This window comes from Stegodyphus dumicola, chromosome 11, assembly GCF_044657685.1.
Source record: "Stegodyphus dumicola isolate Sdum_Otavi_A_Nest chromosome 11, ASM4465768v1".
NCBI lineage: Eukaryota > Metazoa > Arthropoda > Arachnida > Araneae > Eresidae > Stegodyphus > Stegodyphus dumicola.
Window position 1 is genome coordinate 118495528 of NC_140778.1, and position 27028 is coordinate 118522555.

Consider the following 27028-nt stretch of genomic DNA (forward strand, 5'->3'; position numbering starts at 1 on the left):
GCATCTGTTAATCTTCTCCTGATTGTTCTCGAACTGACAGAAATAGCAGCTTCATTCAGATCAATTCTGATGGCCGCTGATGAGATTTTTCTATCTTGGAGACACAGTCGTTTTATTCTTCTGTCATCAATAGATGTGGTGCACCTTTTTCGGCCTTTTCCTTCTTTGCTTTCTATTGAATTTCTCTCCTGATATCGTAAACAAAACTTTCGGACTCCAGATGACGGACTCCTACATTTTTGAGTAACAAACTCAGCGATTTGAAAACGAGCAATGGCAACACTCTACGAGGGAAACAAAGAAACCTTTTTATCTCCAACTGGCGCGGAACTGTGCATCGGAAATTCTAAAGATATGCTCATCTTAAAATTATTTTGCGACATTGCTATTGAACTGAATTTTATGGTTTGCGTGCAAAGAATATGATATTTAATAAATAAAGATAACGCACAAAACGTTAAAAAATCGCCCCTCTGGACGTAATTTAAAATCTGAAACCTTTAGATTTTTTTCCTTATTTTTTTATTCACTTAAAATCCTTTTATAATTCAATATTAATTTCAGTATGGATATAACCAAATCTTGCGAGCCATTTAACTTTCATTTCTATAACTACTAAATATTTCCGAATTTTTCTGCAAATTATAACATTAATACTTGAATGTTTTGAATTATATTTTTCATATTGTAAGAAAGAAATTCTCTTCAAATTCGCAGGTATTGCGTGTTAAATTGCTAAGATTCAGCACCTTTACTGTTGAGGCTGTGCTAGGTGAAAACATGTGAAAATGATGATAGTTTTAAGAGTCATCCTGATTCTACTATTGTTACAGGGTAATTCATAACAGGTGATTCATATTCAGGATGAATCGTAATTCCCTCTACGAATTTTGAGGATAGTTTTAGCATAGACCAACAAATCGGATTTCGATGGGAAGATACAGCCGAAAAATCACTCGGATTTGGCAGAAGTAAAAAAATTAAGGACGGATAGAAGACTGCTAGAAGGTACTTAAAAGTAAATACTAGCTTACCAACATGATGGTTAAATTACAGTAAGAGATACAGTAGAAGTGGATTTGAGTTGATCAAATATTCTTTTACCAATGGTAAATCTTACAACGGTGATGCATAAATAATAAATATGAAATTCAGCTATTTTTACATATTTATCTAACTCAGTAACTCTCATATACTCTAGCTCAACGTCAGTATCAGATTAGACGGTCATATCTTAGAAGAGGAGTTTGAGGAAATGTCGGTTGAAATTACCAGCCTACCAGCAATTACCAAGTTCCAAATTACGTTGGCAAGCCGCGAATATCGTACAAATGGTACAACGTCTTCCTGCCCATATAATTAGAAATAACCAGCCTACCAACATAATATTAAGGGCACAGTAAACGTTACACTACAAGTGTATATGAGTTGATCAAAATTTCTAATGGTAAATCTCACAACGGTCAAATTACATAAATATGCAATTTAGCTGTCTTTATAATATTCATCTACCTAAATATATCTCTTATATATAAATCTAATTCCAACCTGAAAATATATTATATCTTATATATTTATCTAATTTCAACCAACCTTAGATTAGACGGGCGTCTAAGGAGAATCTTGTGGGCATGTCGGTTGAAATGCCCAATCAATTTCCGCTAAAATGCACCCTCTGTCGAAACTGTCACGTTTCCAGACACATTGTCTTTACGAAAGTCATTAAGTCATTTCTTGGTGTATTATCATGTGTGTTTCTTCTTCGTTTAATGTTTTTCTACAAGACGTTTTGAATTATATGTACACTACACACACACACACACACACAAAAAAAAAAAAAAAAAAAAAAAAAAAAAAAAAATGGGACAGTTCTATAGCTCTCGTTTTTCTAGGCCGATTGACAAAATTCAACTTGCGTTTTTCATGTCTACAAAGAGTGACTTAGAATATGGATTATATTTATATATAGCATTGTTCCTATATTGGTATTTTGACACAAAGACACACTTTTTTTCTGAAATGACATGGGACGTTTTTTCCATATTTCGATACTATGTCTCAGATTATTTCAAACTGCCACGTTTTTTAAAAATCGCACGAGTAGCTTTAAAATTTAGCGCTCAAAATTTTAGATCTCCAATGTTAATTATATTTGATATATATTTATTAATATATCTTTTTTTATTAAACTTACTTTATTCTTCCTTTCACATTTAGAAATTAATGTTCATTCCAAATAAAATTAGCCCATTCTTTATGATTTATTTCTAAAACTCGTATTTTAAATAACTCTTAAAAATTTTTCAAAAAAACGTTTGAATTATAACCTATAACATTTTTACCATCATCTTAGAGTCGATGTGCTTTTAAGCATACCAGCAAAAAATAGGGTTTTTTATTCAAAATTTCCGAAGACATACGTGAAGTTATATATTGGCGCGTTTTGAAATTGGCCATATTTGTTGAAAGTGACAAAACATCAAATGTAGTTTGAATATTTAGACATAATTTGAGTCATAGAACCGATATATGGAAAAGAATTGGCATGTCATTTCAGAAAAGGTCCAGTTTTTGTGTCGAAACGCTTATGTTAGAATAATGCTACATAAGTCACGCTTTCGAGACATGAAAAGCGGTTTGGTTTTCAAACCTTCCAGATTTGCATACTTGTAACCACAATAAATTTACAATTTCTATCATCAGTTATAAAGGAAATGTAGCTGCTATGAAAAGTATATCTGTCAAAGTCTGCTTGACATTTTCTTGGAATGTTAATGATTTAGAATGATGGAGGAGTTTGATAGTCTAAAACATCTCAGCCACTCCAACAAAACTCACCGTTTTCTTACGTCTATGCTAATTAGTTTATCATGTAGCAAGATAATCTTGAAATATGTATTAATTGCAGCTTAATTGCTGAATTTTGAATTTACATCCTATATGTCTATGAAGGACAGGTCAGTTATAAAGAACAATTTTAAAGGTGTCCAGTTGGAACTTTAAAATCTCAAATTTCAGACTCATGCTGGAAATAAAAATATCCTTTTCCTTTCCACACATTCGATTAGCTAAACTAATAAAATATAAATTTTTATAAAATTACGTCACTAATTTAAAATAACTTAAAATATTAAGAAGAAAAAAACTGTAATCTGTAAACTTCAGATTTTGTCTAATTCTTCAACATGTTTATGCATAAATTTAAGGAAACATTTAAAGTATTTTTTAAAAAATATAGAAGGTAAGATTTTAATGAAATGTGACTTCGGTGTTACATAAATTTTAGACTGACTGTAGAAAAATTTTAAGCTAAGCAGTGACTATATCTTCTTTAGCTTGAAAAAAGGTCCTTCAGAGATAAAAGATGGAGAAAGTGTAATTAATTTCTAAAATGTGTTTTCTTCAAATAGGCAAATTTAAATGGTAGAAAAATTATGATGATTTCATACTGCCATAAATACAGCCAACGATACATTTATGTGCTTAGAAGTAATAAAACAAACAGCAATGTTTTTCTGTTACAAGGACACGAAATTAAAAAAAAATATTCCATGTTTTTTATAAATTCTTTCCTTAAAGAGCTTTACTTATATCTAATACTAAGCACATTGAATTGAAATTTAAAGACATTACAATTGGAATATAATATGATTTTTATATGTTTACAAATGTACATTATTAGATGCAGCTGTTAAAAAGGAAATTTTAAAGCCAATAACATTGTTCATAAAATTTGTTACCTTTACATTCCCCATCCACAAATTTGTATCCTTTCAGACAGGAACATAACTTGTGACCAAATTGACCGAATCTACAGCCAGTATTTGGTCCACAGTAGCACTCTAGAAATAGATAGACGTACACATAATAGCTATCAGATCAGAACTGAATAGAGATACTAGTATAATATAGTATAATTTTGATAATCCGGCAAGATCAAGACAGTTTTGGATTTTAATACATGCCATTTAATTAGACTTTAAAAAGCTACAGAGAAACGTTTTCGTAGACTTCATTTAAGAAATTATTAAAATGAAAATTTAAAAAAGAATTATAAGTCCTTCAGTTTTACAGATGTGCTAAATACAAACAGTTTTCGAAAAATAAACTGTGTGAATAACTTAACTTTCTAATCAATTTACGATTTTTAATTTATTACTTTATTATTTCATTTAAGCTATTTTGCATTAAAATTATGTCGTCTTTTCACCATTCGAATGCTTTTCTACTTCACAAATACAACATTCATTATTTATTGCAGAATAGTCGTTTTACGATGGAATCTCCAACATGTTTAATGGAGTCAAAAGTAATTGGGCAGAGATTGTTTATTGACGAATCCCAGTTATAGTCTAAACTATCAATCTCCACTTGCTTTAGCCTGGAGGAACTGAGAAAGACGCAATTGTTCTTTCCCTAGTCACGAGAGTCCGTAATTCTTCAGAAGTGATTTCATGTTTGGGGATAGAATCATCAACAACATCGAGAGGAGCTGCATACGTAAAGGGACTGTAGCCAACATGGTTGTGTAGACGGGGTCTTTGAATCGATTTAATGTCGTTTAGGAATGATGTTCGTTCAGAAATTTTGCTAATGGATAACAATGATAGGATTTATCAACAATCTTTGGGGTCAAAATTTTGAAAACAGACTTCACTCGAATCAGTCTACTATCATGGTTGAAACCTACTGAATATTGCGGTATACCTTAAGCAACAGCGTTACAATCTGCCAAATGCCTTTATAGACTGTTTGGAATCTGAGCGCGCTGTCATGAAAATGGTATGCTAATCCGTAAGTTGTGACTAGTAGTTTCGTAAATTGTGTAAAATCAAGACACGAGATTTGCTTTTTGTTACAGGTAGCCACATATCATACTGAAGAAAGATTTATAACGAAACAAAAGAACTCACGAATACATCATTTTTAAATTTCTATGAATTAGGGTTATATTTATTAAATCATAAATTAGGGTTATTCTTTATATTAAATTTCCATAAAGTAGGTTACAGTATTTTAAGATTAATTTCTTGGAAAACATAGTAAATAATACTTTTGCACGAACAGGTTTTTAATAATATTTTAATAAATTTCATTTTTATCCGGACCTTTTAATTTTACAACCCGTCTGTAAAGTATTCAAACCGTCTTTGAAACTTAAAAATTTAAACTTCTGAAACAACATTTAATATCCCATTTCAACGCACAAATGGTATTTTATATCATTCTATTTCTTGATTTAAATTTATAAATATGCATTTGGGACAACCACTTGAAGCCAATCTTTCTTGTTGACAGTATTACCTATCATAGCTTTAGGTGTTGAATAACCATGGCTTTCACAGCGTTAATTACTTGATGCGAATAACTTTCTTTGGAAAGAGCACAAAATAGCCTTCCATCCATTGCCTCATTAAAAGTGACATTTCGCATGAAAAAGAATATATCACGTAACAGACGATAATTTATCATTTCAAAGTATAGTTGCAGTTAAAAAAATTCCAAGCAGACCATCCTTTAGAGCAAAGCAAAATAGCCTAAAAGCTGTACGAACAGTGTATTTCAATCAAACTCCATTGAAAATAATCAAACTTAAATATTCAGAATAACTCCGTTTGCAATTTAAAGTAGTAAATGGTTTGTTCACACTTTTGTTAAATTCCCTGAGCTATCGAATTCTTCTATAGCAATTTTAAGCAAATAATATATAATTAAACATGTTAGAAAAGTTAATGTGTTAGCAAGAAAGATAATAAGCTTACAAGATTTTAAAGCGCTTCCCAATTGAATCAATGTTAACATTTTCTTCACGTTATGATGTCATAAAAATGTGATTTCCTCGCTTTCGTGTACGATTCCTTTGAGCAGACGGATCAGTATGTCAAGAAAGTTTGATGAAATGCGGAAACACAATATCAAATGACTAGATACTGAAATTTTGGCACGGGACCTCTTCGAACTCGAATTAAATTTTAACATCACAAAAATTAAGAATTATTATTTCCTTAAATTTCTTTCTTTTATAAATAAAACCTTTGATGTAATTTGTAATTTCGCGCCCTGATGCAATGGTATGAACATAGAATACCTTTCAAGTACATTATATACTCTTCTCGTAACATTAGATATGTGATAACCATATTTTTGCTCGTAACCGTATTTCAAATATTTTCTTCTTGTAACCGAAGCTGAGACACTATTTGGTGTACAAGAGAACCGATTTTTATCAGAAAATGTTTATACAATTTGATGAGAAATAGCCAAATGGAGATTTAAACCAAGGTTTTTATTGCTAAACACTCGCATGATTTTTGTGAAATTTCTCTGAATAGTAATATAAAAGGTATACTTTTTTCAAAGTTAAGCACGAAAATTATAATATAAGTATCTGTTAATTATTAAAAGGATGCAGAATTTATTATTACCTTTGCATAATCCTTCAGATTCGGCAAAACCATCTTGACACTCGCATATCTTTTTTCCATTAATGTCGAAAGAGCATTTCCCATTTGGACCACAGCTGCAATCTAGGAATGGCGAAACGAAACGTATAAGATAAAAAATAATACATATATCAGTTTTGATCGCAGTGTTTGGAAGTAGAGAATTGTATGTTTATACTACCACAAAAAATCCAGGAAGTATATAAAAAATTAAACTTTAGATTTTTACAAAATAAGTGAAAAAATGTCTTGAACAGCGTGGACTAACTACATTTCAAGCTCTCGATGAAGAATTTTTCGAACTGTAACATTGAGGAGACTAACTAATTTGCATACCAGGAAATTTGAGAAGTCAACTGTGCCTTAAATGCGAAACGAATTTTGGATCTTTCAATCATTAACTAGGATTGTTGATTCCTAACTAATAAAACTGTGTAATGAGGACCACCATAATTCTTTAGATGAACATTATGATAAGTTACAATTTCTATTTTTCAGTTTTTCCAAGTGAAGTTTTCTGATTTTTAAATGCTGAATTATTAATTCAGAACTACGGAAAATTAACTAACATTCCATTTACCAGCCCATATGCTGATCCCAATCTGCGTATTGCCATTTTATTTTAAGTCTAATTTAGAGACCTGAGCGTAAAGATGAAGAGGGTTTATTATTATTTTCCAGTTAACTGCCAGTTGCTGCATTCATTTTTACTTCCTTGTACGAAGTAAAAAGGAAGTATTGTAATCGCGAAAGGTTTCAGGCAGCATATTTCACCGAAAATATCAATTTTGACCACTATCGAATGCAATTTAACGATGTTTTTGCGTGATATTTGTACGTAAGGACAGAATAAAAGACTCGTTTCCACCAGAAAAGCTATAAAACTGCTTTAAAATGAATTCTGAAGAGAATTTTTCGTGGCGTCTGTACGAACGTATGTACGTACGTATCTCGCATAACTCAAAAACGAGTAGCCTCAGAAAGTTCAAGTTTTGTATATAGAACTGCTATAACATGTGGATGTGCACCTCGTATTTTGGTTGCAATCGGCCGCACCAAACGTATATAAATATATTTGTATATATATATATCCAATCTGTTACCCGGCTCAGTGATCTCAGTTTCTTTACTCTTACATGTTTGTAAATTGTACAATTTTTGCTTTAAAATGATTGAATTATGTTGTTCTTATCTTCCGGTGAAGGATTTTATGCCTTTAGTAAATCTGTATGCAATATTTTTTTTAGAAAACAAAACAATTTTAAAGTTGTTTAAGTGCCGCTAAGCCTTGAAACTTGGCGTGGATTTGTTGCCAATCTAGAGAAACTTAACTTCGCAAAAACAAAGATAAAACGCCTTTATTTATTATTGCGAATTAAATCATGCGTAATCCTGTCAGGAATTTTTTCGAGGAAATATGTGATTAAGATTTACTTCGTTAATTTTTAATACAGATATTTTGAGTTTTTTGTATTTTTGCCTTGTTGCAGAGTGAGAACTGAATTAAGTGAATGAGAAATATTCAATCGTCTGTAAAAAACTGCTTCTTTTTTTGTTTTGTTTGATTAATTTCTTTTATACATCATTCCAGATTTATTATAGTATTTGAATAGAACATGTGGCAACGATTAGATAATTCTTTAAATGATATACATTTCGTGAATTCTGAGTTATAATATGAACGAAATATAATACTGTTAAGTGAACCTAGCGCCAGAGTGTCGCTATGGTAAACAAATAGAGTAAATTTTTAAGAATGCATTTATTCTATTGTGGTTTATGCGCTGTCCGCGAAGTAGATTTAATTCAATCCAATAAGTTTAAATGAAATGCAAGAAAAAATGCGTATAATTTAATATTCCGTACAAGGAAGTCCTGTGGTATACACATCAGATTTTTTTCATTTGAATTCCTTTTATAATTAAATATTAATTTAACCGTGGATATACCCATCATCATGAAAGGCATTCAACTCTTACGTCTATAACCAATAAATATTACGGAAGTTTTCTGCAAATTGTAATGTTAACACTCTAATTTTTCATGTAAAGAAAATTGTCATCAAATTCCCGGGGATTTAAACGTGTCGAACTGCTACTCTTTAGCAGCTTTACTGCTTAGCCACAGCTGGGCTCAAACGAGCGAAACTGAGGAAGGATTTTAAGATAATCCTTTCTGGGACGCTACTTTTTAAATTTGGAATTTTGATTAAAAAAAAAAAAAGGTAGGCAGTCTAATTACGCCTAGAGGAGTACACAAGTAAAATTTCGTGAAGATATCACTTAGCTTTTAATTCTGTGTTTATGCACACTGATTGAATAGAGCTTCGAAAAGAGTGCTGAAACGAGCATTGTTGTCAATGAACTGACCGATGAGATGCGGAGAAAAAAAGAATACACCGATAATATGTTGTCGTAGAATATCGGTGAGTCCGGTCTGGGCACACCTAGGGTTCGCCGTTTGATTTTAGGCAAGATTTCAAAATAAAAATTTAAAACTAATATAGAATAAAGAGATTAGCATACAGCCAAAAAAAATAACATAGACATTTCTTTCCAAAAAATTCCTTTTATACCCTAAAAAATCTGGACGATTTCTTTGAAAAATGAGGGTCTTAAAAAACTAAACATGGATAAAATATATGGACTGGTTTGTGTTGAGCTGCCATCTACTATAAATAAAGAAGTTTCAGAGTAACCTATAGTAACCTATAAATCCTTTTCCATTCAATTTTTTCTGTGCGTACAGAAAGGAAATGTTTAGGTGTGTCCAGACCGGACACACTGTGCCGCAAAGATTTAAGCTCACTAACTTGATTCCACTACTGCTACAGGGTGATTCTTATACAGGTTGAGTCTACTACAGGACGGTTCACATACAGGTTCATTCTACGATTTCTGATCCATAAGAAGGTGACTCGTGTACAGTATAATTCATAAATTCCTTCACAAGATTTGATGATACTTTTAGCATATATCAAGAAACCGCATTTGGACGGGAACGTACAGTCAAAAAATAAATTGCAGTTACCAGAATTAAACTTAAGGGCGGAGAGAATATTGAAAAAAAAAATACATAAAAAGAGAATTACTAGCTTATCAACGTAATGGTCAAAATACAGTAAAATATACAGTAAAAGGTACAGTACAAGCGGATACGGATCGCTCAAATTTTTGCTTTACTCGTGATAAAATCTCACAGTGGTGATGATATGTAGTTCAGCTTTCATTATATATTTATCCATCTCAGTAGCTCTCATATCTATTCATTCTGCTCAACGTCAGTATCAAATTAGGCTGGCATCTCTTAGAAGACGAACTTGAGGACATGCTAAATTGAAATGACTAATTAATTCCGCCGAAATGCTTCCTCTATCAATTCCCATCGTACATCCAGGCACATGCTCATACACGAATATTATTTTCTTGTGTATTTTCCTATGTGTTCCTTCAACTTTTAGTATTTTTCTACAATAAATTTTGAACTAGCTGTACATTTTCGGTTATGCTGGTTACGAACGAATTATTGCATGACTGCCCAGTCATTCAAGTTCGTAATTCATGATATTAATTACCAATTAATTCACATTTACTTGCATGGAATATTGATGTATATACTATTACAGACTATCTGCATGCAGACCATTTCACTTATTAATTGCTCTATCTTCTTATGCATACACTTATATATATTTTCTTTAATCTATTTTTCTCTTATTTAGCGTATAAAAGCCATACGGTTGAGTTATCTTTAAAAGTGGATTAGCAGTGTTTTAGCTCACTTTAGCAGTGTTTGATATTAGCTAGTTATCTAAGCATTTAGGGACACACGACGCTCTTCACCGACATTACTCTGAAATAGTGTATGCTAGAGAACGCTTAAAGTGAAGTAGAAAATTTTACTTTGGAATAACTTTTCTCGTCTTAAGTTCGTGAAATATATATATTTTCTAAATAAAATGTATTATTAATAAAAGAATATGATAATTAAATATTTTAATTCCAAAATCATTCCAAAAAATTAAGAAATTTAAAAGTTTTTTCTTAATAATTTTAAAGGCGTATGATTAAAATTTGTATTAGAAACTTTGGCTGTGAACGTTGCAAATCAAGTGAGTCGATTAATCGATAATTAAGAATAAATAATAATTATGTTGAAATTTATATGCTAAAACAATACTATCTTTTTACTTGATTTTTAATCGGACAGATATTAAAAGAACAGAAACTGCAGAGAAAATGAAACATTAAATAATAAGAAACTTCATTGTAAATAAAGGGTTAAATAAGTTCATATGTTGAAAAAGACCTTATCTTCTAATATTTCACTTCCAATAAAATAAAACATTAAGTATGTAGTCGCGCATTCTGGTGTTCTGCAGGAATTTATCCTGCTCTTACCAGAGCTTATCACGGAATCCACTAGGAGCCTCACACATAACGGCACTTCATAATTGTTTCACCATAAAGATGTGAACACTTGAGATTAATAAAATGAGACTCACTGGTGCGTGAGAGTGTAATGAGCTGAAGTCCAATCGGGAGCGAGAAAATAGTCATTTGAATTCTACTACGCTATCTTCAAAAGTAGTAAAGTCCTGAGTATGTTTTTCAGTACAGTTTAATTTGAGTGAAAGACTCCTAGTACGCGGGCTGGGCAGAACGCTTTCTGTTGCTGATGTTCTTGGCTCCGCATTTTCTGACTTTCGTGAAGAAATGCTGCGTTGGGCCTGATATTCCTGTCCTCGTCGAGTATATCATAGGCAAAATTGTCCGAAAGGTCGGCTGACGTATTTCTGATGGCCTTCTCATAAAAGTTTGAGTTTAGGTCGTGCCGAAACTCGGAGATAAGCTCAACTTTGAGGTCATAGTGAAGATTTTTATTTCGTAGGTAGTACGAGGTTCCAGTCGTGAGAATCGTATTCTGTATTGTCTGCAGAGACTGGTTTCGAATGGTGAAATGACACTAAACGGCAAAGACATAAAACGAGACGCAATTGTGAATCTTTCATTTTTCGTTTTACGTTTGATTCTCTTCCCTGTAATTTAAAGTCATACGACATTTGCGTTGTTTCTCCTCTTACCTGTAAATTTCAGTAACTTTGTTACTTGCCACGCAATATCTCACTGCCATTTTAAAATCCTGATTGGAAATGTTCTCGGTACAGGTTATCCTAATTATAAATGCAATACGTGTTCCAATCCTATTTCAGAAAGATAGAACATAGATGACCTTAATATATCGCGAATACATCTCACGCTGTAATATACCCAGCAATGATGCCAAGTGTTTTTGCATTCCATACTTCAAAGCTAAAGACTGTTTGTTCAAGTTACTTTAGAACCACATTGTACTTCGAGAAGATATTAGAGTGGCGTTCCTTCGAAACAAAAGATGGATCTCTGTATCGATACAATTGACATACTTGAAGAATATATAAATTATATTCTTTTTCTTCAGAATTTAATTCATGTCCCCAATAATTTTATTATTTTTCTATCATTGTAATGACCCACGTTTCAACTGTTATTTTGTTGTATGCCTATATGTTTCGCATATCTAATTGTTTTTCGTAGTTTGCAACATCTAATACTACGTTTCTATTCTCATAGGAACAATGTTTTTTTACTGTAAAAGCTTTTGTTAGATGTCAAAACCATACAGATTTGTGTGCTTGTAACCCAAATAAATTTATCATTTCTGTCACCAGTTATTAAGGAAAAGTAGCTGCTAGGAAAAATAAATATGTCAAAGCCTGTATGACATTCGTGTGGAAGATTAATTATTTAAAATAATTGGATGTAGTTTGACAGTCTAAAAATTCTCAACAATTCTACCATATCTCCCCATTTTCTTACGCCTGTGCTAATTAGTTTATCATTTAGCAAATTCAGCTTGACAAGTGTATTAATTGCAGCTTAGTTACCGCATTCTAAAATTACATTCTACATAAATAATAATAAAATGTCAGTTATAATGAAAATTGTTTCAAAGTGACGAGTTGGAACTATAATCCCTCTAGTTCCAAAGACTCATGCTGGAAATAAAAATACCTTTTTCACAATTCCTTCCCGAATTAGGAAATTCGCAGGTGCAGTTATAATCACCATCAACCATTTTACATTTACCTCCATTTAGGCACGGATTTGGGCTGCAGAGGTCTAGAAAGAAAAGAGATAACTTTAATGGTATGTAAACACATTTGATACTATATAAACAATGAAATTTGTATTTTTAAAAGATATATCACTTTGTTAAATCTCCTTGCGTATTTTGGGAGCATAAACTGTCGAAAACCTGAATTTTTTCTCTATCTTAGAACAACATAAGACTGTAGACGAAATTTACATCAACTTTTTATTTTAACTAAACGGAGCAGAAAATGTACTCCCTCGGCTCTCACAATTTAGGCACCGCTTGTGGCTAAGTAACTAGAACTCAAAGTAGTATATACAGTGGTGGCCAAAATTGTGGACACTTTTGGAAATTTTTATGTTTTTGAACTTTGCATGTTTATAGAAAATGTTACGTTTCGCAAAATGCAAACTACTTGTATATATCATTTTAAAGAGAATTTATTACTGAATTCAATGCAAAACACAAAATTCAATTCTTTGCAATACAAAAAAGAGTTATATGTACTTTAATATAAATATCTTGTCTTGTCTTTTGAATGGTTAGAAAGCAATTAGTAGCCTCTGCTGCTTTAACCACCGCTTTCGAAAAAATGCCCTTAGACGTTGGTATATATATATGAAAAAATGGGCGTGTAACGCCGCGCCTACTAGACGAAGCTGAAGCAAATACAAAGGTATGTAGAGTGAAAAAACATCTGGGAGCTGTTCGAGCTGTGACAAAAGATATAACTAGCTGAAAAGTTTGCTTAATAAAGCATTTGAAAAAATAAACATTAAGTAATTTAAATTAAGTATACTTTTGAAACAGGTTCAGAACGAAATGGATCGTCATTATACTGGTGGGAGTGGCTCAAATGAGGAATAAGTCAATAGTAACATATTTCTGGTGAATTTCAAGAATTCTCGTACGAGAAATGTTAAAGTCATATAAATTAACAGTATTCACAAACAGTTCACACTGTACAAAGTTCTGGCTTAATAAAGCATTTGAAAAAATAAACATTAAGTAATTTAAATTAAGTATACTTTTGAAACAGGTTCAGAACGAAATGGATCGTCATTATACTGGTGGGAGTGGCTCAAATGAGGAATAAGTCAATAGTAACATATTTCTGGTGAATTTCAAGAATTCTCGTACGAGAAATGTTAAAGTCATATAAATTAACAGTATTCACAAACAGTTCACACTGTACAAAGTTCTGGCTTAATAAAGCATTTGAAAAAATAAACATTAAGTAATTTAAATTAAGTATGCTTTTGAAACAGGTTTAGAACGAAATGGATCGTCATTATACTGGTGGGAGTGGCTCAAATGAGGAATAAGTCAACAGTAACATATTTCTGGTGAATTTCAAGAATTCTCGTACGAGAAATGTTAGAGTCATATAAATTAACAGTATTCACAAACAGTTCACACTGTACAAAGTTCTGGAATAAACACACTTTTTAGGAAACACTTGTAATTTTAAAAGACACAATATTTCAGCATAAGTCACAGTTTAGAAGGCGGGATGGTGAAACACACATAATTAATTCAGTTTGTGTGTCCCTAACAAAGTCTTTTTATAGGAACACTAATAAAATATAAAATTCTTGAAAATAATAATATAAAGTAGTAATCCACTGAGCTTTTTTAAGTCCTAAATAAGTTGAAAAAACACAAAAGTCACTAGTGGGCAAATATTTACAGTATGTACAGCTATTTACAAGTTTCACCACCTCGGATTAGGAAAAATGCTCCTAGAACGCTTTTTTTGTTAAGTGTTGGATCATTTTAATATAAATAAAAAACACAGTTATGAAGTGGATTGCAATGTCTAGCTTTCCTAGCCAATCGCTGTTCTTGTTCTGAGAACCAATCAAATGTTAGTAACTGCCAGTAGAAGCTGACATCATGTTTACACTTGAAACAAATAAATTAAATTGTTTTATTCCCCGTGCAGTGCGGCGCGTGACGAATATTAAGGAAATGCTAAGCCGGAAAATTAAAAATGCAAGAGCACGAGCATTTAACTTTTAATAAATAGATATCTCGTGATTGTGCTGTTCTGCTATCGATAAAATGGATTTTACCAGAATATTCTTGTGCGTGATTAAAAAAGCTTCTAAAATCTGGAGGAAAACATATCAATTCAGTTGTTTAGAAAACTGTTGCTGTTTATTGTAGCGAAATCGCGGCGAGACTGGATTAGTTTTGTCTACTGTTTTGAATTTGAATTCTATTCAACGTTTTAGTAGTTTAGAAGCTAACTTCTGTGAAATTTTGTGATATTGTAAGAAATATCTCTGAAGAAATTTCAGCATTTTGTTTTATTCACTTTTCATCGGACTTGTGCATTCAGTTTATTACGAACCCGTACGCACACAACAATATTTTTTTAGAAGAACACGAAATTTTTTCAGAACTGTTTATTCCATGTTTTTCATAAATGTTTTTCTTTAAAGAGATTTGTCTGTTATATTTAACACATCCCATGCTAAATTTAAATACATAAAAATCAGAATATACTCCGTTTTATTACCCATTTAATTATGTTTATAAACGTATATTTTTAATGCAGCTGTTAAGAAAAAATTTGAAAGGACATAGTTTTGTTCATTGAATTTGTTACCTTGACAATTTCCATCCACATATTTGTATCCTTTTAGACAGAAACATTTCTTGCGACCATATACATCGAATCTACAACCAGCATTTGGTCCACAGTTGCAATCTATGAGTAGACAGAGGTATACATAATAGCTTTCAGATCAGAACTGAATGAAAATAGTATAATATAGCATAATTTCGATAATCTGGGAAGATGAAGAAAATTCTGGATTTTAATATGTGCCGCTTCATCAGATTTTAAAACGCTGCAGAGAAAAGTTTTCGTAACCTTCATTTAACAAATTATAAAATTGAAAAATTTGAAAAGAATTATATATGCTTAAATCTTACAGATGTGATAAATAGAAATAATATTAGAAAGTAAAATATGTGAATAATTTAATATTCTAATTAATTTATATTTTGTAATTTATTATGATATTAGTGCATTCAATCTGTTTTGCACTAAAATGTTCTCCTTTGAGCATTCGAAAGTATTTCTACTTCACTAAGTCAACATTCATTATTTATGTATCCATTACTTCAGTGGTAAAGTTCACTTCCTAAAACTACGAGGTATAAATATTTTTAAGCACCATGAACGTAATCTAGGATTTCAGACAGATAATATTTGATGGTCACACTAATTTTTACCTTTAAACTACCGAAAAACCTCGAAACAGAAATACTACTATTGCATGAAGGCTTCGCGAAACCTGATTTCGTACGAGAACAGGAAATGCTTTGTTTCACATTCACTTTATCTTATAGAAGAGTCCTTTTCGAAGGAATCGCCATCATGTTCAGTGCAGCAAAAAGGAACTGCATCGGATACTATTATACTGACAAATCTAGATTTGACCTAAACTATGAAACTACACGTTCTTTAGCCTGGAATCAGAGTATCAGGTTCAATGTTCCGTCTTACTTTCTTTGGGAACATGCACAGACCTGCCTCGGAACAGGGAGCTTACTAAAGCTATGTTCAATAAATGTGGGAAGTAGACAAGATACACAGGAAGGGTATACGAAACCCTTTATTTTTCACTCTTTACAATAATTTCCGTACTTCGGAATACAGAGACCAACGACTTGTGGTCTGAACGTAAGAATATAAAAATATTTAACTAAATTCTAACTTAACTTTGGAATAATAAACAAGGGCCTACGTGGAAGATTGGCCTTATATTAACAGGAAGCCGTATGTAGTACAGAGAACTGTTAACACTACAATACGTTTAAAAATTATCACGAGGATTAAACCTCTGGCCTGGAAGGCAACCAGCAACTGAGTAAAACTGCTAAGGTAAGCAGCCTGCTTCAATTAACTCCTTCCTCTCTCTCGCTTGGCAAAAAGCCACAACTTAAGTACTTGGCGTTCGCCAGACAAATTTTGCATAAATAATTTAACGCTTTTAATTCTGGCCGGAAGTAGAAAATAAGAAGTGATAGTAAAGATTTAAAATAAAAATAAACGCTAGTAAAACTTAAGATCCTTACAAGAGTAGCACACAATTATTCTTCTTTTGTTTCAGAACTTCCCTAATTCTGCTGAAGTGTTTTCATGTTTGGGAACAGAATCATCTAAAATAAGCTTGCTTCCTTTTAATGCTAAAATGACACTAGCCTTTTAAACCTGGATTTATATATCTTTGTTATACTCTAGTTACCATTAATTAAGGGAAAAAATCACAAAATTGACGATTACCTAAAACGTTACATGCAGAATTTATTGAAACTATATATAGTATACATTGCATAGTAAGGTATACAATAACACGAAAAGAAATTACCAGATAATTATTGTGTTATAGAAATTAGTATATGTATAAAATTTACAAATAAGAAGTATAAATTTGGTATAGGAAACTTAACTTCAATACGGAGTATGATCTCTCCTAAAAGCAGCGATGTGCGATGCTGTCAGTTATACAGTCTATCAGTACCGTAGGAAGTGAGAGCTATTGCTCTTGCAAAGCAGCAGCAAGCGTGGTAAGGATCTGAAGAGGAGGATTGAGGACAGTTATACATATAGCATCTCAAACATGCTCGATAGGATTCAGGTCCGCTGATTGGGAGATGGCCAAGCTATATACTGAATTGTTTGCTGTTGAAGCTAATCATCCACGATGCGATACCTGTGCTGTCTAGCGTAGTCGTTCTGCAACTGGAAATTATTGCCTATTGTTCCGGCATAAGGGCGCACATAAACAACGTCAAGGATGTCATTTGTACAGGCCTCAGCATTCATGGTTACTCGTCGAAAGACAATTAGGTCTGTGCGTCCACCTAAAGAGATAGTAGCCCTAACTGTGACACTGCCTCCGTATGCATCTCGTTCACGGATGTTTGATGAACGGTAACGGTTTCCATGTTCTCTACAAGTCAAACAACGTCTAGTATAGCTTTGGAGGCTTGAAAGTAGACTCATTCGTAACAAGAACAGTCCTACCTTGATCAGCCGTCTGGTGCACATGTTGACGTGCTCACCTCAAACTTTCTCATCTATGACGTGAAGTGAGCGGCACACAAATGGCTGGTCGCCTCGCGTAGAGCCATTTTTGTGCCTTCTTCGTGAAGCCTTCTACGCACGGTTGACATTGACACCAGTTTTCTAGTAGTTGCAGCAAGAGAGGATCTGAATTGAGTGACAGTTTAGTTTCTATTCTTTGGTGGCATAACAAAAACTATCGGCATTCAGGGCTCGTCGTAGCAATTAATCGTCCTTGGTTGAAATTCCTAGCTGCCCAATTTGTTTTTTAGAAACTGTTGCCAAAGTCTATGAAGCGCAGAACGACTCACATTTAGCCATCTTGTTAATTCTGTCTGACTTTGTCCTACCTCCAGCCTCTCAATAGTTCTCCATTGCAATTCTTCGGGGAAACGATGTCATTGTTACAAGTGATCTATCCCAGACTTCTTATCTCTGTATCAACGAAATTTGCAATGTTGTAATCCTTGCAAACGACGCATTTCTGTTGCAGCACCACTAATTTGCATACTGCACGTTTACCCCACAATTCTTAGTATATTAAAATTTTACACGGATTGGCTTATTTTTGAAAGTGCTATTGCTATTTTAGTGATTTTTCCTTAATGTTAGAAACCAGTGTAGTACCTTGATTTCTTGGACTTTCTTGAAGGTGCCCGTATATATACTTTCTTAAATCATAAAAGTATTCCAGAAAAGATATATACCGCCTTGTCAGTAAAATAATTACAATCTTAGGAAATATAACGCAATGAAAAGAAAATATTGACGGGAGACTTTTACATTTGTTCCAAACGGCTGCTGGGTTTAGATGCTTAGGAATAGTTCCTAAGGTTCTTTTAATGTTTTTTAATTTTTATTTTATTGATTAAGTTTTCTTTTTTTGTTATCTTACTATTTGTTACTTTAAAGAATGAACGTTTAGGAAAATTTGAAGAACAGAATAAAGAAAATAATAATAATTACTTAACCTTATTCCTGAATACAGCGTGAGGTAGAGAAACTTTAAATAAAATTCGTCAAAGATACTAAAAATAATTCAGCAGTTAACAGCTGATGCTTCTTGTAAAAGAAAAATCCATGTATGAATTACCTAAAGTACTGCAATATTTGGCTGGTGGCAGGTTAAGATTAAAGCACTATTTCATAAAACTGAAAGATTTTTCATTTCGTTTTACATCGATATTAAAATCTTCCATAACAAACATTGGTATATCCTTGTCGATGTTCACAACAAAGATAAACGTTTTCATTTTATTAGTCGGTGTTTCGCTTTTCATAAACCACAATCTGTCACAAATATTGCAGGCATGTCCAAATTCATTATCTCTGAAGATTTTGACAACATATTATGTACCCGACTGATGATTGTTTTTTGACAAATACCAGTGAAGAAGCTCTGAACAATAATCTGGTAAAGCTACACCAAATTTGACATATTGTTTGCCGCAGTAGAAGTTAAAACACCTTGATTTATTTAAAAACCAACAATTTAAGTCAATTTTATTTTCTTAAGATCGTTTTTTACGTTATTTCCTTTTTACAGCTAAACTCTTTTAACATATATATTTGATGAATCTTTCCATAATCCGTCTCGGCTCGCCATCGATTTCGATATAGAACTGAACGGTAACCTAACCCGTGCTCGCGCACTTGTGACGTTATCAAAATATTGTATACTTTTGTTTAACTTTTGAACCTATTATGGTTCAGCCACTATTCTAATTTTCAAAAATTTTCTGTTTATTTTAATGATCTCCGAAATTATCAAATAAGTGGATAAGCGAAAAGCATAGCTTGGGGTGTAACTGAGGTATATTGGGTAAGCATTCTACTAAAACATGTTTTGCTTCTTATATTTTTTTGTTCCCGAGATTACCATTCACAAATGTAGACCTACTTCAAAGGTTTAGGTCTGATATCTGAACGATGTCTTTCATAATTTAAAATTTATATTTTAGGTAAAATTCAGCTTAAAATGGATGTTTGTTATAGAAGCTCTTATTTATTTTCAAGGGGACATATTAGTTAAATGATACTGAAAGAAAGGAAGAAATACTATCACTTTTGTAGATGATTTTGCCTATCAGAGATAACAACACACTTTCTAATGAAGAACGAAATAGATAATAGATTAGTCCAAAGATCTGATAAATATTCGAAACCGAAATTTTTATCACATTTCTTTTGAAATCAATATTTAATATCGTAAAATAAATGTTCTTAAGTTCTGTCGTATAGTTTAGATGTACAAAGCTGCAAAATGGTTTAGTTTACTGAAATTTTCATAAAGAAGTCTGTACGCTTCGCGCTTCGTTGTACGTTTGAATATTTTATTACCATTATACATGCTTACATGTATTTTATTACTTTCAATTTAACAACTCTGTTTAATGAAAACATTAACATTTACTTTAAAGGACACCCTTAATCTGGATTCGAGAATACTTTCTCAAATTAATAAAGGAAAACTAGTGTCATTAAAGTAGGTTTTGACTGAAAAACATATCCTTAGATATTTATGAATGATTATATTAATATTACCTTTTAGCTCTAAATATTAATGACGGATATTCATTGATTGCATGCAATAAAACTTACTTTCACATTTTCCTTTTACTTGCGTATACCCTTCTTTACAAGTACAGACTTTTTCTCCGTAATGATTAACAGTACAGTTAGTAGAGCCTTCACCACAAATGCATTCTGAAAAGATTGAATATAGTTATCTGACATTATTAGGCATTGATTAGAAGGGTAAATATGTATATGTATATAAAGCAGATTTATATATGTTACATGCATTCGTATATGAATATAAGGCAAAATAAAATTAAAAATACGTTTGAAATTCATCCCATATTGAATTTGTAACAAATAACATGCCAAAGAGCCCAAAAGTACAGTGGAGAACTGCAAGAGACAAAAACAAAAATTAAATGTACATCGTTCACTGTATCGTCACCAGGGGTTGGTGCAATGAAAGGAACAAATAAATAGAACGTACATATTTCTGAACTGAAATAGATGCATATTAAAGTTTAAAAATAGCCTTAGAAAAACTATAAAAGTAATCGAAACATAAAAGCTACAGGCAGAAGGAGATAATTAAAAAAACTGTGTAATTATAGCCTCAAAAATACAGGCAACTGGAAAAGACTACGAAATAATAGACATATTTAAAAAACTAATTTTGAATAGACTGAGTCCAAAAGCAAATCTTGCCAAAATAATAATCCAATACCTAAAAGCAAAATCAGATGCAAATTTTTAATACAATATTTGGAAGGTTTGAAAACTTACAGAATGGATTAAAAAATAGCATAAATCATCAGAAAGCAATAAAGTTGAAATTTTTTAAAAATATCTTTACAATTTTAGCAGATGGAGTCCAAAAACATGTAAAACAGAGATATATGAAAAAATAAATGAAATTTGATCCAAAAAACGTAAAATAAACAAAAATTAAGCAGTAAGTTCTTAAAATCTATAATGCAAGAGCAACGGATGTTTCGAGATTTAAAAAATACACACTTTTGCAGAAAAATCGAAGCACCATGAAGAAAGTGGTTGTTTCTGATGAAACTGAATATGTGTATAGCTCATACACGGATAATAAAATGGTACCTGGTCACGGCTCACAATCACCCGTTGAGAATTCAAATTAGTAGTTGTTCGAACTGTCCCAGGCGACAATGCATGCTTGAATTCGTAGAGGCAAGGAGTGGTAGAGGTTTCTGATGTCATCCTGTGACACATTCTGCTAGGCATTCATCAGTTGTCGCTCCATATCTGCGATATTTTGTGGTGCCCGAATCTGGCTGCCTACCATGCTCCAGACGTGCTCGATTAATGAAAGGTCTGGTGATCTTGCTGGCCATGGAACAGTATCAACCGCACGGAGACAGTCCAGAGATATGCGAGCGGTATGTGGCCTGGCGCCAGGATGACGCGCCAAGAAGGGTAATGCAACCGGCTGCAGGATGGTATCAACATATCGTTGAGCTGTTTAAGATGTACGGAGAATGACTAAAGATGACCTGCTGTCATAAGAAATAGAGACCCATACCATCACACTAGGGGTTATGGCTGTATGCCTTTGTAAAACAAAGGTTGATTGAGACCGCTGACCCCGTTCTCTCCAGACACGAACACGGTTATCATCTGCTTCAGAAGTGAAGCGGGATTCATCACGAACACTATACGATGCCAGTCTGATGGCAACCATGATGATCGGCTGCGACACTACTCAGACGAATCCGCTGATGTTGTGGGTCAACGGCAAACGTCTTAAAGGCCTCTGTAAGCGTAACCCCGCCTCAAACAAGCGCCGTGAGATAGTGGACGGTACCATGGGTGGTATAGACGTATAAGATAGAATTTCCGCGTCTGTTACTGGTTTTATACTTTGCGAATTGCGCGCTATGATCGCAATTCCTGTTCATTTGCCATGAAACATTGATCCTCTGCATGTTCGATCAGGATGTTTTTGCACACCAAATTTCGTCACGATCGCAAAAGTTCTTTTTGATGCTTCGACTTTTTTGCAAAAGAGTGTATATTCTCTTGTATAATAGTAAAGTCAAAATGTGTTATGTACTGAATTTAGAAAACTACGAATTAAAAACTGATTAAAATCAATAAGAATAATCAGGAAAAAACTCCTATTGTAAAAGAAAATATAGAGTAATAAAAATGAATAAGTTGCAAAAGGAAAAATTATCGAAATTCATGGATTAAGAAACTTAAAATGGTTGCAATTTGAGTTCAAGCGCAGTTTTAATTCGTTTCATTTTAACGAATGAAATAAGACACAGTGTTTAATTTAACAAATGGAATACGTTGTAGTGTTAAATAGCAAAATAGTTCAAATATTTTTATGCATATCGAAATGTATATTGAAACAAATATTTGTGAAAGAAGAAAAATGAAATATTTTTGTAAAAATAGAAAACTTAATTTTTTTGTGAATAAAAAATAAATAAAATAATTGTGAGGTTGTATCTATTAAACTGTCAGTAAAGTTTTGAGGAAACTTAGAGAATGCAAAACAAGAATTTAGAAAAATTGCTCTAAATTACAGGTAACCTAAAAGGGAATATAATCAGAAATCGAAAGAAGCTGTCAAATTTTCAAGAATATAGAACTCACTCAAAAGATCTTTATTGAGTCCTGGAAGCTAAAGTAGGCTCATTTTGTTAATAAAAGAGATATAAATTTATTAAGCAGTCTAATATAAATTAACACCAGAGTTAGAAATTATACAGTGTTTTTAAGAACATTTAAACTATATCGTCAATACGCTTTGATATAGAAATAAATGAAAAATGATTGTAAAATGAAACGAAATGGAAAACAGCTGTTTGGTATTAAAAGTAATTTTTAGATCAACAACTATATTTTAGCCAATTGGTTTTTCTGAAGTTATGTGGAATTTTGTTATCTTTTAATATTTAAATTAGTAAACTAAACTTTTTTGTAAAATTTTTGTTGTTATTACAAATACTTTTCATTTCTTTTGAATAATAATATTATTATAATTCATTTTCCTGGAGGTGTTAGAATTCCATTTAAATTAATTGAATTACTTTGGAACTGGAAAACTTCTTTTATCAAATAAAATAATATGGTTGAGTTTGTATACTTATAGGTGAAGACTTCTTTGTTAGTTTTATTAAACTTAATGCATTGAGGATAGATATCTTGTTTTTCAACTTCATTGTAATTACTAATGGCAATGATGTCATCAACGTGCCTGTAAGTAAATTTAATTTAGTTCTTAATTAATTAATATAAATTTAGTTCTGTTTATGGTAATTGTTTGCAAAATTATAATCTTTTACAAAGAGAAACAGGTTGCAGATGACAGCTGACGAGTCGTTTCCTGTAGGAATATCGCTAATTTGAAAAAAGATTTTATTTTGGTATTTAATAAAATTGTGAAAATGTGTAGAATGAAGATAAGTGTCACATTTGTAGAAATTAATTAATATTTTAATTCTGAGAAATAGGTGATAGAGATGAACTAAATTTTAAATTAAATTAAGGGGCAAGGTGCTGTAATCCTTAAAATTGTAGTACTTAATATTGTAAATTTCTAACTTTAGATTTTAAAAGTCTCTCTGATAATTGTTGTTAATCCAGTTTTTATGTGTTTCAATATTAATTTTCTTCTGCATCCTTTCTTCTGGTTTTTGAGAATTTCGGTGAAATTAATATCGATTCCCTTTTTGTAATTAATAGCTATTTGCAATAAATCTGAATTTAATTAGAATGTTTTGAAATTCTGGAAAAATGCATACAAATTAGAGAATTTAATATAGTGCGGTTTAAAGGTAATTTGGTAATTTAAACTTTTTTAAAATGCCAAATTATTTTAATAAGTGAATTTTCTTGAAATTTAAAGTTTTGGTGAGTAATCCAGTTATTAAGTTCATTGTTAACAACATTAAAATAGAATGCTTTTGCGAATAATACTGTTGAAGGCGTGCAGCTTCATAATTAACTGAATGCACATAATTCCGATGGTTAAACGTGACAAAATTATGTTAAATATATAAGATATATATTATGAAATATAAAGAATTTACATTAACTATATAAGAAATATATTATGAAATATAAAGAATTTATATTAAATATAAAGAAATATAAATAGAAGTATGAAGCCCGGTGATATTAAGAAGTATGAAGCTAAGTGGCTAGCGCGTCGCGCAGCTGCACCACAAGTCTGGGGTTCGATCCCCCCACTGACAGTAGTTACCACTTCAAACTACTAGGAACATTACACACAATGCAGTGCAATCTCTCGGAGATCTCTCAAAAGTCCGAAATCACCTCCAGTCCGAAAAAGCGAGAAAATGATCCTTTCTCTTGTTGTGTATAGTTATTCCTCTGCTGCTGAGAAATCTGTAGTATCTTCTATTTCTTGGAATTTTATGGAAGGTATATACGGTTAAAGTTACATGCAAGGGCCAGATACGTTGACAGTTACGTATAGGCATCTGTTACAATCATTCATTTACAGTATCAATTACTATTATATAGATATCAGCCTAAGATATTAAAAACATGGTCACCGTTTGGCTACTTTTAGCGATTTTTGGCCAGATTTGGGGACAAAAATAAGTCGCCAAAACCATCGTCAGCTTGGCTCGCCAATTTAGAAAGATGGCCATTTACCTTAATGTTAAATAGACATGCTACTGTAATAGTATTTTTGGGGTACATCTAGGATTTTAGAAGTACTTCATTTTGAATTACACAAGATATACTATAATTTCACATATAATTTGACTTATATAAAATTCGAACAATAAAAAAATTGTTGTTGAATTTGTGAATAGTGGTAATAATAAAATGGGTTTTATATTCTTCAGTACTTTCTTAAATTCCTTGTAGTTAAAACTGATGCTGTTAATATTATTGACCTTAAGCTTAACAAATTTTATTTTCAATCCGACTGAAACATTGTGTTCCATTTTTCAAAGCAGTTGATTGGTCAGCTGTATTTGCATTTGGTAGTGTTTTAAATTGATCAAGGCTGTGTTTAATCTTTTTAAGGCAAACATTCTTACTAGGAGTATATTTAATTCTGAATATGGTGCTAAATTTCATGAATTCCTTATATTGTTGGTTTTTGGTTTTTAATAATATTAAGACATGGCATAATAATGTGCTTGTGTTAACGCATTCAAAAAAGAATAGATTGATTCATGGCAGAAGCAAATTTGGTCAATAAATGGTTTGATAATACTAATTAGTGTTTTGTGTAGTTGAAGCATATTTTAATATGGAAGTCATTAATTGGGAAAATTGGTATATTTAAAATAATCTTTAAATTTCATTAAAATGAATAAAATCGATTTTGCTATAGATAATATTATACGGTTTATGTTTAAGGATTATGTATTTATTTTTACTGTTTTAATGGTTTATTTCCTTTTTGTAATTTTAATTTTAATTTTAATTACATTTATTCATCATGCATTTCAATTTCTAAGTTATTTAAATTATTTTGGTGTTTAAAACTACTGCTTAATCCATTCGTTGAACTCAAACTTCAGTGGGGGGATCGAACCCCAGACTTGTGGTGCAGCTGCGCGACGCGCTAGCCACTTAGCTTCATACTTCTTAATATCACCGGGCTTCATACTTCTATTTATATTTCTTTATATTTAATATAAATTCTTTATATTTCATAATATATTTCTTATATAGTTAATGTAAATTCTTTATATTTCATAATATATATCTTATATATTTAACATAATTTTTTTTTATATTTCGTAGCACATTTTAATGATGTTTTAAGAATTTTTATTTTTACAGAAGAAATTTATGAAATTTTACCTTTTTCTTACCTCGCTTACTTTTTCGAACTTAAACGTTTTGTAAGAAATATTTTTACATGTTTTATTATTAATAAGCTTTTCCATGTTTTATTTAATTAATTATTACTTAGAGATTTTATTTATTTATTACGTTTTTTAATTACGAGTTTATTTATGTTTTATTTTATTTAATTACTTTTGAGACATGTAGAGGAGCAGGGTTTTAATCATTTCACGAGTTGTTCCATGCCTAGAGCTCTATAAATATTCCATGTAAATGTCTAAAAAGCTTTCTATTTATAAACAAGTTGCAATTATACACAAATGTAAAAATTTGTTGTAAATGCAATTCTACACAATGTTGCACAATTATACACAATATGAAATGTTGCAATTATACACAATGTTGATTGATAAATCATGTTGAATACTGTCAAAGAATGAATCAAAGTTTCTCAGTATTCAACATGATGTATCAATCAACATTAAAACAACATTAACAATCTTAGAGAATATAATGCAATCATAATGAAATAAACTTTAGGACTGACATCTGAAATTCATTATAATTTGAAATTAAAATTTTAAGTAAAATTCAACTTAAATTTAATGATTTTTATAGACAACTTTTATGCGTTTTCTAGAGGACGTGTTTGTTAAATGATCCTATCTGTCGCTTTTGTAGATGTTCTTTATGGTCCAGAGGTCACAATATACTTCTTAATAAAGAACGAAATAGAGATTAGATAACTCCGAGGGCTGATAAAAATTCCAAAATGAAATTGTCATCATATTTCTTTTTTAGTTAATATTTAATTATATAAAGTCATTTCTGATTATTTCTACTGTTTTGTTTAGCCAAAAAAAGCCGCAAAATGATTTCCTTTATTGAAATTTCTTAAAAAAGAGAGACTGTAGTTTTCTCACTTAGATATAAATTAATATGTTTATTTTCTTATCTCCAGTTTAACGACTAGGTTTAATGAAAATATAATCTTGGGTTTCAAGTGATTCGTTATCTGTCTTATTTAAAT

General features: G+C 31.5%; 1 protein-coding gene across 4 annotated transcripts in view; it reads right to left on the bottom strand.

The window, feature by feature from the left end:
- LOC118196344 (uncharacterized) overlaps positions 1-27028 on the bottom strand; it is a 114482-nt gene that overhangs the window by 12784 nt on the left and 74670 nt on the right. For all 4 annotated transcript variants that reach the window (XM_085827144.1, XM_085827143.1, XM_085827142.1 and 1 more), the window contains 5 exons: positions 20263-20367; positions 15193-15294; positions 12497-12604; positions 6426-6527; positions 3741-3842 (listed from right to left, as the gene is read on the bottom strand). In XM_085827144.1, the coding sequence (XP_085683270.1) occupies positions 3741-3842; positions 6426-6527; positions 12497-12604; positions 15193-15294; positions 20263-20367 (519 nt within the window). The remainder of the gene's footprint in view (positions 1-3740; positions 3843-6425; positions 6528-12496; positions 12605-15192; positions 15295-20262; positions 20368-27028) is intronic.